Here is a 14,346-nt window from a genome sequence, read left to right as displayed (position 1 = left end):
GAACACTGGTCATAGAGCACTCACATATACCAATAGTCACATGAACTGGTCATAGAGAACTCACATACCAATAGTCACATGAACACCGGTCATAGAGCACTCACATACGAATAGTCACATGAACACCGGTCAGAGCGCTCACATATACCAAGAGTCACATGAACACTGGTCATAGACCACTCACATATACCAATAGTCACATGAACACTGGTCATAGAGCACTCACAAACCAAGAGTCACATGAACACTGGTCATAGACCACTCACATATACCAATAGTCACATGAACTGGTCATAGAGAACTCACATACCAATAGTCACATGAACACCGGTCATAGAGCACTCACATACGAATAGTCACATGAACACCGGTCAGAGCGCTCACATATACCAAGAGTCACATGAACACTGGTCAAAGAGCACTCACATACCAATAGTCACATGAACACTGGTCATAGAGCACTCACATATACCAATAGTCACATGAACACTGGTCATAGAGCACTCACATATACCAGTAGTCACATGAACACTGGTCAGAGCACTCACATACCGGTAGTCACATGAACACTGGTCATAGAGCACTCACATACCAGTAGTCACATGAACACTGATCACAGAGCACTCACATATACCAGTAGTCACATGAACACTGGTCATAGAGCACTCACATACCAATAGTCACATGAACACTGGTCATAGAGCACTCACATATACCAATTGTCACATGAACACTGGTCATAGAGCACTCGCATATACCAATAGTCACATGAACACTGGTCATAGTGCACTCACATATACCAATAGTCACATGAACACTGGTCATAGTGCACTCACATATACCAATAGTCATATGAACACTGGTCATAGAGCACTCACACATACCAGTAGTCACATGAACACTGGTCATAGAGCACTCACATATACCAGTAGTCACATGAACACTGGTCATAGAGCACTCACATATACCAGTAGTCACATGAACACTGGTCATAGAGCACTCACATATACCAGTAGTCACATGAACACTGGTCATAGAGCACTCACATATACCAGTAGTCACATGAACACTGGTCATAGAGCACTCACATATATCAGTAGTCACATGAACACTGGTCATAGAGCACTCACATATACCAGTAGTCACATGAACACTGATCATAGAGCACTCGCATATACCAGTAGTCACATGAACACTGGTCATAGAGCACTCACATATACCAAGAGTTACATGAACACTGGTCATAGTGCACTCACATATACCAATAGTCATATGAACACTGGTCATAGAGCACTCACATATACCACAGTCACATGAACACTGGTCATAGAGCACTCACATATACCAGTAGTCACATGAACACTGGTCAGAGCACTCACATACCAGTAGTCACATGAACACTGTTCATAGAGCACTCACATATACCAGTAGTCACATGAACACTGATCACAGAGCACTCACATATACCAGTAGTCACATGAACACTGGTCATAGAGCACTCACATACCAAGAGTCACATGAACACTGGTCATAGAGCACTCACATACCAAGAGTCACATGAACACTGGTCATAGAGCACTCACATATACCAATTGTCACATGAACACTGGTCATAGAGCACTCGCATATACCAATAGTCACATGAACACTGGTCATAGTGCACTCACATATACCAATAGTCACATGAACACTGGTCATAGAGCACTCACATATACCAGTAGTCACATGAACACTGGTCATAGTGCACTCACATATACCAATAGTCATATGAACACTGGTCATAGAGCACTCACACATACCAGTAGTCACATGAACACTGGTCATAGAGCACTCACATATAGCAGTAGTCACATGAACACTGGTCATAGAGCACTCACATATAGCAGTAGTCACATGAACACTAGTCATAGAGCACTCACATATACCAGTAGTCACATGAACACTGGTCATAGAGCACTCACATATACCAATAGTCACATGAACACTGGTCATAGTGCACTCACATATACCAATAGTCATATGAACACTGGTCATAGAGCACTCACATATACCAGTAGTCACATGAACACTGGTCATAGAGCACTCACATATACCAGTAGTCACATGAACACTGGTCATAGAGCACTCGCATATGCCAGTAGTCACACGAACACTGGTCATAGAGCACTCACATATACCAGTAGTCACATGAACACTGGTCGTAGAGCACTCACATATACCAGTAGTCACATGAACACTGGTCATAGAGCACTCACATATACCAGTAGTCACATGAACACTGGTCATAGAGCACTCACATATACCAGTAGTCACATGAACACTGGTCATAGAGCACTCGCATATGCCAGTAGTCACATGAACACTGGTCATAGAGCACTCACATGTACCAGTAGTCACATGAACACTGGTCATAGAGCACTCACATGTACCAGTAGTCACATGAACACTGGTCATAGAGCACTCACATATACCAGTAGTCACATGAACACTGGTCATAGAGCACTCACATATACCAAGAGTCACATGAACACTGCTCATAGAGCACTCACATACCAGTAGTCACATGAACACTGGTCATAGAGCACTCACATATACCAGTAGTCACATGAACACTGGTCATAGAGCACTCGCATATACCAGTAGTCACATGAACACTGGTCATAGAGCACTCACATATACCAAGAGTCACATGAACACTGGTCATAGAGCACTCACATATACCAAGAGTCACATGAACACTGGTCATAGAGCACTCACATATACCAAGAGTCACATAAATTTTGCCCCTGATCCAGTACATCAGAGTTGAAAATTTAACCTGACCGAGTAAGACTTTCTCTAGTTATAAACAAAATTTTAGGGGGAAAAAAAAGCCTAAAAAATGTAGATTAGAATGTTTGGAAAATGTGAATGTATCCTCGTTAAATTTTTTTTTTTTTTTTCATTTTGTTTTGTCATCTTTATTGTATTCAAAATTATCTATAATCCTTAAGAAAAAAAAAAACCTGATTTTGAGAGAAAATAGGATTTGATATATTTTTCATAATAAATTGGCATTTTGGTACCTTCGCAGCCAAATGTCAATATAAAAACACTTCAAGTAAAAAAAAAAAAATACTAGTGGTTAGGAAACCATACCCCCGGCCGGGATTGAACCCGCGGTCATAGAGTCTCAAAACTCCAGCCCGTCGCGTTAGCCACTAGACCAGCTAGCCACAATAAGATTCATCCAACTAGGTATATTTCTACACCATAGGAAGGTTAGCACAGGCACCACTGTGACCACAAATGCAAGTTTTTACAGACGAATCTCCAGGTAGCGTGGCCGTGACGAACTCTTGCATTTGTGGTCACAGTGGTGCCTGTGCTAACCTTCCTATGGTGTAGAAATATACCTAGTTGGATGAATCTTATTGTGGCTAGCTGGTCTAGTGGCTAACGCGACGGGCTGGAGTTTTGAGACTATGACCGCGGGTTCAATCCCGGCCGGGGGTATGGTTTGTTTGCAATCGTGTCATTACGATTTCTTGAGTCACTAGTGGTTAGGGTTTGATGCCGATCAGAAGGTTGATTCTCTAGTTTTACAGGAGAAATAATTTATTTTTCAAAAAAGCAAATTAAAATTTACACATTGAACGTCAACTGCTTCAACAAATTTCCTGTAATTATATGCAACTTTAGCAAAGTTCAGCCATGATGTATTGAAGAATTTGACACTTTATTACACAAAATGGTCGAATTTGCCCCTACACACTTGAATGTCAATTTCTGCTATTCTCTATTATTTTTGACACGTTTTAGAGCGTTAGAAGCTGCACTACAGATAATTTTGAAGTTATTAGAGCTATTGCAAAATGTTGGGAATGAGTTGAACAACTTAGGTCATATCGCACGTCAAAATAATTGTTCCAAGAATTTGGCGACCATTACTGTATAAATTGTTGATACTTAAGGCGACTTTATGAGCCATTCTCGAGTTATGCGAGAAATATAATCGAAAAGTTAAAAAAAAAAATCCATGCATCATTTTATGGTATCCCTTCTTATGGTATCCCTTCTTATGGTATCCCTTCTCATGGTATCCCTTCTTACGGTATCCCTTCTTACGGTATCCCTTCTCACGGTATCCCTTCTCACGGTATCCCTTCTCACGGTATCCCTTCTTACGGTATCCCTTCTTACGGTATCCCTTCTTACGGTATCCCTTCTTACGGTATCCCTTCGAGGATACCTAATAAAAGTAAAGATGTAGAAGTAAAAATAATAAAAATTAGAGGAATAAAAAGTAGAAAATTAACAATTAGAAAAACAGCGACAGTAATAGTATTTTTATGGGAATAATAACCGCGGAGGTTAACAACTCTGCATAACAAAAGGACATCGATGAACGTGACAATTTTCCTCGGGACTTCAAGGTCTTTTCAGATCTTCTTTACGACAACCATTTAACTTAAAAAGATCAGCAACTGTGTAACGTCAGTAAGAAATATTTTCAACGTTGTTTTGATAAAAGTACACCCATCGACACCATGCCTAACCCTTCTAGGGTAGGGTAGGTGCCTGAGCCCGAGCCTTTAGCTCATAAGACTGTCATTCCCATTAGCCCCCTTGGGGCGGGGATGGCAGACCAGAGAGGCCTAGCTTGTGGCTAGGCCTGGGGACAGTTGGTCCCAAAGATGAGGAGGTACTTGTACCTCCTCCCATGGGAGACTTAGGTCTCAGACACTCCCTAAAGAGGGAGCCAAGGCCGGGCCACCACTTGGAAAAGGCCCGGGCCGGGAGAATACCGGCTAATCTTTAATAATAATAATAATAAAAGTACACCTGACACCCAGGTAGCAAACTTGTTAAACAATAAAACTGAACATTGCTGCTGATAATCTCAGGGTAACACTGGCATGCGCGCGCACACGCACGCACGCTTAGTCACTTATTCTATACAGGCCAAGTGTCTATCGACAAGTAACTGACAACGAGTAACTAATACTGGATTATATGGTATTTGGATGAACGATCCTAAATTGAGCTCAACATTTTAAGCTGTTTGTTGACAATGTGTCAACCCAGGAGACATTATTCATCAATATTACTCACATTTACTTCATCCATTATGAGTCCTTTAAAAAGTGTTTTTTGAATAACACGAAAAATAATTATTATCACTTACTTATAATGAAAACAGTGGAGAGCTGTCAGGACCCATTGTTGGTTGATAAGAACACCAGCACAGAACCAGTTAACTGAACCCTGGACAGTCCGCTCTCCCAGTAGTGCCTAACATAAAGCTTTAATTAATTATAAATTACTAAAGTGGACTCTGTAATTCGCGTATTATCAAATATAAAAACAATTACATTCTTATCAGCATCTCCTAGTTTATGGTGTTGGGAGAGTTCTTTATATGAGCAGAGACATAAGGCGCAACTAAGTTTCCCTGTCTTCTAAAAACATGTTCATTATTTCGTAAGGTGAAGTCTAGGGTCTTTACTTAATTCATGGTATAACTTATCAAATCTTTGATGACAGTTGTGTTGCAGAGGTCTAAGTTGTGCTCAACCTCTACAACACAATTGATCCTAGACTTCACGTGGACTTCACCTTACGAAAGCAGACAATGCAAATGCGATAGTAATTACTGATGAGTTAGATTATAGGGAAAAATAAGCATGATATTAGAAGACAGGGGAAATTACTTGCCCCTGAATCTTGTTTCAATATGAATCAGATAGAGGACCGAGGGAAAAAATGCTGAATGATTTGAGTAAAAAAATTGGTTGCAAAATAAATATGACTGGTAAATCACAAGGAAAAATGGCAAAATTGGGGGTAATGAACCGTTATATTAATGTAAAATACCATCTGGGAGACAAATAAAACTTGTGGAATGATATGATGATCTGGTGTATTATGTAATGGAAATTAGCTTCGAAAATAATTTTTACAAGCAATGGTTAGTTCAATAAGGATTTTGATGCTAATGCATAAGTAATTTAAGAATGAACTTTCTGTTGAGATGAGAATGGTTAGATTAGCACTTTTAAAGGCATTAAAGTCACTAAATTTAGTAATTTTAAAGATATAATGAAATTAAAACTTTAAATTTTCTAATGGGTAATGCACAATGACCCAATCTTTGTTTTTCTCCTAAATCAGAGATTCTGGAGATTTTAATTTTTTTTAATGCAAAATAGTCAACCCTCCTTTAAGGAAAATCGAGCTAATGACTAATTTGAGAGAGTTGGTTATGGTCCAAGAGCTGGAACGCGAGGGAGAGGCATGGTCTTAGCTGTAATCTTGATCCAAGGTGTTGGAGGAAGATGGTGTTCTTGACGTGGGAATTGTAGGTTGATTTGTATTGTTCTAACTGACAGAGACAAAGTTCAAGAGGGGGGCTAAAAGACTTTTTTTAGTTAACCTATTTGAATGAAATTTTTACTACGATTTAAACAGCATTTCAGACGTGGACGCCATGTTTGTAGTGACTTTTGCCTCAAAAGATAAAGAAATAAAATAATTTCCTATTAAAATAGGACATTATAATACAAAAATCATATTGCAAAATTGGTAAGTATAAAAAAACACAAATTGGCATCATGTCCTCTTGGTGATAGCAAAGAAAAAAAATACATTTTTATTTTTGGAAAAAGATACTTAGAAATATGATACAAACAAGTTGATTGCATCAACTTGTTTGTATCACATTCTGGCAACAAGTTGATTGCATCAACTTGTTTGTATCACATTCTGGCAACAAGTTGATTGCATCAACTTGTTTGTATCATATTCTGGCAACAAGTTGATTGCATCAACTTGTTGCCAGAATTATGCACTAATTTGGGTAAGAAAACATTTTTTCCCAATTTTTTTTCTTGTAAAAGCCCTCTCCTCTCAAGGCGGATCTTGCTTCAAGAAATTGGAGCTTGGATATTTAAGATGAGAAAGATCTAGATCCAAGAAAATGCATTATGGTCTTTGATGTGGTAAAGGGACTGGAGATGTAAGTGGAGGATGGTATGCGATGGGATCATGATCATAGGAAATGGAGCTAGGTCAGTCATGATCCAAGAACTGGCGCATGTGTGATGGAGAGTGGGAATGAACAAGTGGTTTTAGGCAAATAACATTACAACTAGCCGGGGATCGAACCCCCAATATTTTAGCATGCCGTACATGTAACAACATGACCCACCACACACTGTAGTCAGTTATGCAACACCTTAGCAAAATGTTTATAACTTGCCCATAAGAGTGAAATAGCACGATAATGACAACTTCCCACCTGTGTTTTATTTTTAGGGACCAGAACAACGACCGCCGTCGACTGAAGAGGTCCCAGTCTATTCACCTTTTACATCGCATTCAGGAGGTGTACCAAAAATCCCCACAATAACTTCCAATGCTTGACAAATCCAACTGGAATACCATCAATTCCCGGAGATTTACCCGATGTCATTCCTGATATTTCCTTAAAAAAATTCTTTTCTAACGCTGGCCTGCCCCTCTTCTTAAGATTACACAAAATTCCCTTACAAACATCGGACACAGCTCCTCCCTCCGCTACCTTCTTTTCCAATATTTCTCATACCACCTGTCCACGAAAATACCCATCTCATCTGTGGTCTGCAGAACTTGCCCCTCCTGAACCCACCCACTTGACAATGCACATCTATGTAAAGTAAAAGGACACAAGTGCAACTAATGTGACATTTATTGTGGCAACGTTTCGCTCTCCAGGAGCTTTATCAAGCCATTACAAACAATACATGGACACAGAGGGTATATAAAGGCTCAGAGTGAGGTGAATACTAGTGAGGTACCATTGCGATGTTCACTAGTGGTAGTAGTAGTAGTAGTAGTGGTAGTGACAAAAGTAATACAATATGGTAGAGCAATTAATTCGTACATGAGTAAAAGGATATAAAAGCTATTACTTGGGTAACATAAAAATAGGTTGGACAAATATAGACTGGAATGAGGCAGCTTGTTTCAGTGTTCACTCTCTGTGCTTTGTGTAGTATAACAGGAGAGACTATGTGATGGCAGGGTTTACTGTTTTCAGGAGGATTCTTGCTAAGACTTCGGAGATGGTGAAGCTGCCGTTGTTTTGTTTAATTGTATTCGAAACAGCGATCAGTGCTGATTCAAGGCACTTGCGTGTGCGGAAATTAGTTTCTTTTATCACTAATTGGGCGTCTCTCCATCCGTAACAAGAAACTAAGCAGTTTGGATGTGACTTCCCTCTTCACAAAAGTACCTACCAAAAAAGCCATCGAGGTTCTACGACGTAAAGTCAACCAGGACCTTAATCTTCCTTTACCTCCCGGAGATTTTGTTGACGTGATTGAACTCTGTTAACTTCAACTGTTTTTCCTTCAATAACAAGCTCTACAAACAAACCTACGGCATGGGAATGGGGTCCCCAATAAGTGCCGTCCTAGCCAACTTATACATGGAACACCTAGAGTCCGAACACTTCGCCAACATCATCCCTTCAAGCGTCACTTGGTTACGTTACGTGGACGATGTCCTCGTAATAACTCCAAAACGTTTTGATGTACGGGATCTTCAGGCAAGGCTCAACGCAGTTGAACCAGCGATTCAGTTTACACTAGAAGAAGAGTCCAATGACAAGCTACCTTTCCTCGACGTCCTCATTCACAAAGTAGACAACAACCTAAGATTTCAAGTTTATCGGAAACCCACCAATAAAAATGATCTCACACACTTCTATTCCAGTCAAGATACCAAGACCAAAAGAGGCATCATCATCGGGTTTTTCCTAAGAGCATACCGAATTTGTAGTCCTGAGTTTCTTGACGAGGAATGTACTTACATTCACCAAACATTCACTGAGTTACAATTTCCTTCTTTTTTCATCAAAGACTGCAAGAAAAGAGCTCTTCAGATCATCAATTCTCCACGCATCAACACCGCTCCCAACAAAGTTATAATTCTTCCCAACAGCCAGGTTGCACTAAACGTCTCAAAAGTACTTTCACAAGCTAACACCAGAGTCGCCATCGCTTCTACCACTTCAATAAAGGATCTAACCAGGACAAAACCCAAGCACCACGAACCAGTCAATGCAGGAGTTTACACTATACCCTGTGGAGGCTGTGACAAGATCTACGTAGGTGAAACAGCAAGAAACCTCGACACCCGCCTCAATGAACACATATACGCATGTAGGAACGACAACTTAAACAACGCCTGTGTACAACACCGAAATTCCACCAATCATCTTATGAAATTCAGAGACGCCCAATTAGTGATAAAAGAAACTAATTTCCGCACACGCAAGTGCCTTGAATCAGCACTGATCGCTGTTTCGAATACAATTAAACAAAACAACGGCAGCTTCACCATCTCCGAAGTCTTAGCAAGAATCCTCCTGAAAACAGTAAACCCTGCCATCACATAGTCTCTCCTGTTATACTACACAAAGCACAGAGAGTGAACACTGAAACAAGCTGCCTCATTCCAGTCTATATTTGTCCAACCTATTTTTATGTTACCCAAGTAATAGCTTTTATATCCTTTTACTCATGTACGAATTAATTGCTCTACCATATTGTATTACTTTTGTCACTACCACTACTACTACTACTACTACCACTAGTGAACATCGAAATGGTACCTCACTAGTATTCACCTCACTCTGAGCCTTTATATACCCTCTGTGTCCATGTATTGTTTGTAATGGCTTGATAAAGCTCCTGGAGAGCGAAACGTTGCCACAATAAATGTCACATTAGTTGCACTTGTGTCCTTTTACTTTACATATTGTCGGTAATTCTACCAACTTTATTACAATGCACATCTAGACATAAAATAGTCACCCGCCTCCACTGCTGCTGTGCTAGTAACACACACGCAGATGGTTTGTCACCCCATAATGCCTCCTCCACCGCCGCCTGTACCCTCAATGCATCATACTGCTCATTATGCAAGCCCCTGATTAAGAACTTCAAACTCTTCATTTCATCCATATGGTACATCCCGTTAGCCGCCCCTTCCCTATCATATTGACGCAGTCTACCTTCATAATAATTCATTAACCCATATCTCATAGTTTAAGCCTCCTACCATCTCCCACATAAAACTTATGGATCGCAGGTTTTGCCACCTTGTCTCACTAACACACCAATCCCTCTTCACCCACCCCATATTGTTTTACCTCCCACCATCCCTCAAAACCCACTACCACTTCCTCACTGCCAGTGTATCCCACTCCACCTCCATGAGAACTGCCTGACCTGATAAAGCAGCTGTCACGGTGTTTACCGAACGCGCTGTAACGGATGATGTAACAAATTTTATCCATTCTATCCATTCCCTCCTCAAATACGTGTGGGCTGGTACCACCTCTGGCATGCAGCACACATCCTGCAGGTGTATATCGCGTAACAACTCTCTCAAAACCTGGGAATAATTCCCCGCCTCTCCTGGGGTCACATGCTTTTTCCTAACCACACAATTCCCCTTATTGACCCCAGTATTGACCTATGGAAAAACTAAAACTTCCCTAATAAAACCGTTATTAACCTGCACATTCCCATTCACTGGCGCATACACAGATGGGAGAGACATGGGAATTCTGTGAAGTTCCTTCTACAAGTATAATGCGACTATCCACCTCCATTTTCACAACAATGATACAAACGGGCATGACTTCCCCACTAAGAGGGACACATCTCCTTTTAAACAAACAGTAGGCAACGCATCCACTGCATAACCTGGGATCTCCAAATCCCATACATTTTTAAGGTCTAGCAAATAACTAAATCCACCCTATACCTGCCAATGAACCTGGCAAACCTGTGCCTCTTTGCTACCACACACAGTCCATTAACATTAATAGTCATGCAACTAAGGCCTAGGTAAAAGGTGGTTTGCCCCACTGACCGACTCGATCCTTATGTTGTCAGCAATACCCCTATTACCTACTTTACTACTGATCATGAGCCCTGGTTTCACAGGCCCATTGGCACTATGTTGTTTGTTCCTCACAGCCGCAGAACCAGTGCCCATTTCTACCCATGACTTTTTACAAGGCCGTTGAGCAGGTGTCAAAACACCATCTGAATCTGAAGCTGATGCTTCAAGTTTCCGGGCAAGCTTGTCCTCTACCACACACATTTCAATTGATGCATCCCAACGCACATTCACATCTGCCTCCGCAACACTGATCCCATTCCTCAGACTCATCGCTCAGCACAGGAACAATGGATGGTTCCGTTTTCGTAGTGCAGCCTCTTCACACAATTGGGCCTTAGGGCCCTCCTCTAATATTGGTGATACCCCTTCCGACTGCAGGAAGGATGATGTTCACTAACACTTTTTCCAATTCGTCCACCAGCGCCGGGCGTACTCGAACTTTATCATGCAACATGGTAACAGATGCCTGTCTTTTCCCTTGTAGGGTCTGCATCATCCACCACTACAACACTCTCCTGCTCGATGTTGTTGGGCTCCCTATTTTTATGGCTGCAACACTCGCCCCATGGCCTCAATTCTCGCTCCTTCTCAGAAAGGTCTGTCCTGTCCACACACTGTTGGTTCTTTCTACGAGGACACTACATTATTATAATCAAAACTAAGCGCTAAACCCACCAGGGTCATACAGCATTTAGGGCACTCTACAGCTATTTGATCATACCCCTCGCAAAAAGAACACTTGCGTCGCTGTCCATCACCTGCGTTCGGAAATCCGCCAGGATTACATATGACGGCACTGAGTACTTTAACGACATCGTGAGAGAGTACGTCCCTTCAGTAACCCATCTTAAACACCAGTCACCCATGTATCTTGTTGGGTCACATATGACCCAACAAGATACATGTGGCTCAACAAGATACATGCATCTTGCTAGGTCACATGTATGGTACAAGTTTAGGGAACATATGACGTAAATCTGCTCCATCAGCCTCAAAAGGCACATTGCATAGTTGGATCCATGTGTATCGCTTTGATATGTAAATTAGGCTGACTCTGATGTCATTAACCATCATTGCTATATCTTAGCAAAATTGGATGCATCTACAATGTTCTCCTAATCTATTATCTATGACAATTACAGAGTAAGAATTAAAGGTAATTATGTTTTCCTGTTTTTTTACATCAGGTTTTATAGCATTAATATACAGTGTTGTAATCTATCATCAGAGTCTTGTGTGTGTGTGTGTGTGAGAGGTAATGTGTGTGAAAGTGTATGTTGTCAGCATAGTTGCTGATCCCTGTGTTGTATAGCATATCAGTATCATCCATGTGCTTTAGATAGGAGATCCCTAGGCCTGTGACCGTGTGACGTCACGGGATGCACATGTGTACGTTCGTACCTCTGCCACTCTCTCAGTTGGCGTTTGACATAGGCTAGGACAGGCAGAGGCTGGGCTCCATTTCCCATCATCACAGTCTGACAATATATCGTTACCATCCAACAAGTGTGTCTACCTTCAACCCTCGATATCTCCATTTAAGAACCCCTACGATAAATGGTGGCAGCGGTGTGGGCGTAAAATTGATAATTATGCCGATGTACAGAGATTTCTTTCGACCAGCAAGACGGCCATTTTGTGTCGCCAGTAGGCCGACCTAGCCAAGCCTGCTACCTCAAGTCAGCTACTCTCTCAAGTTCCTACCAGGTACTACATTATTCACAGGTCAGTCTCTTTGTATTAGTGTTTATCTGCTTATTTGCATCACTCCCGAGGGGTTGACCCGAGTTTGCAAAATAAGCCAGCTTCCAGTCTGTGGTGGGGGAGTCAGAACAACCGAGTCCAGTCTAGCCTAGTCTACTCCATCCAGTTCCTTTGCTTGCCAAGCCAGTTTTCCACCCCTGCTGTGCTCACCGTGAGAAGTTCTCAAGCCATTCTGTGTGAAGGGTTAAGATAAGCCAGCTAGCAACTAACCCAGGTGTCTTAACCCAGTACTCAAGTAAGCCACATCAGTAGTCTTCATTGCTTGTGATTCAAGCTCCAAGCCATTCTGAGTGCTCTTTCATCCTTGTGGTGTTGTGGTATTTCGTGGGTATATTTTAAGCCAGCTGGCTTAGAATATCTTCGCGCCTGTGTGGGTGTCCGCAGTGAAGCTTAATGCCGTTCAACCCATAGGCCCACGACCACGTGTCTCACCACGTAGTCTCGGTCTTAGCCCTGCTAACCCCACTAACTCACCAAGCAGTCTCAGATGCCTTAGCCCTGTTTACCCACAAACCCAACCACTACCACTGTTTGGTAAACTACTAGGGGTTATAGCACCATATTTTAAGGACCACATAGGGGGTCAAGAGCTAGAGTGTGTCTTCAACAGTGGTGCCACCGTTAAAAGCCTCCTGTGTAAAGTCTATCGTCGATGTAAGCGCAATTCTACGATCACGTGTGCAGAGGACAGCAGCAAGACGACATAAACAATCCTCCAACCTTCCACCATCTACCTCATTCTACACCAAGTCGTTACAGCGATAATATTTTTCATAGACACATTTGCGAGTGTCGAGACATTTCTTTTGTGTTCCAGTAATTTTCTTAGTGACATTCAGTGACTCTCGATCAGACTCAGTGTTTGTTTGCAATAATTTGATAATCTCCTTAATTCAGTGTTAATTTTCATGCATTGTCTTATGTCTGTTGTGTTGTGTGTCTTTTTATACACTTGAAGTAAGTACTTAATGTTTTTCCTTTGTTGTGTGTGCAACATGAGCAGTATAGAACTTGTGTTTACACTTCATAATCACCTTGTGTTCTCAGTATTCCAGTGAATTAATTCAGTAATTTATTTAGTTGTGTCCTGCATCACAACTCAGTGTTGACTGTTGCATTTTTTTTTCTTAGCATTTGTGTATTCTTGTTTTGTTCCCTGTGTGTTGAACATTTTTTTTTGTGTTCATATTCTTTCATTTAGCCAGTGTCTAATTTGTCTTATTTCCACAGACAATAGTGCCATTATTTTGTGCAAGCAAGAAATTATTATTATCAAAAGTTTTCACACATCAAGTTTCATTGCAAGAAAATTCTAGTATTGTGTTTATGTTGATGTGTTGTGTTCTGCATCACTAAGTGTTCAAACCTTTTTGTTCTGTGTTTTAGCACCTATTTTTCATTGAACAAATTCACTCTTAGTGCAATTTTTAAGTTCTTCTTTTAAAGTAAATTGTTCTTTTGCTTGTTAAGTGTTGCTTGAGTGCAGTTAAGAGTCAAAGTGTTCCCACAGTTCATTCCTTGATATATTTTTCTTGTGCGTGTAATAATTTTTTTATTATTGCACATTGACTCATTTTGCAATAATTCTTGTGCAAATATTGTGTTGCCATTAAAGTTTTTCTTGCAGAGATTTTATGCAGTATT

General features: G+C 41.0%; 1 protein-coding gene across 1 annotated transcript in view; it reads right to left on the bottom strand.

The window, feature by feature from the left end:
- The window catches only part of LOC138851440 (venom protease-like), a 95,108-nt gene that overhangs the window by 74,271 nt on the left and 6,491 nt on the right, over positions 1 to 14,346 (bottom strand). Inside the window, exon 2 of the mRNA XM_070080573.1 lies at positions 5,168 to 5,274. Coding sequence (XP_069936674.1) covers positions 5,168 to 5,274 — 107 coding nt within the window. The remainder of the gene's footprint in view (positions 1 to 5,167; positions 5,275 to 14,346) is intronic.

Source organism: Cherax quadricarinatus, unplaced genomic scaffold, assembly GCF_038502225.1.
Source record: "Cherax quadricarinatus isolate ZL_2023a unplaced genomic scaffold, ASM3850222v1 Contig617, whole genome shotgun sequence".
Taxonomy (NCBI): Eukaryota; Metazoa; Arthropoda; class Malacostraca; order Decapoda; family Parastacidae; genus Cherax; species Cherax quadricarinatus.
The sequence above is the reverse complement of the archived record's forward strand: the minus strand, read 5'-3'. Positions and strand labels throughout refer to the sequence as shown.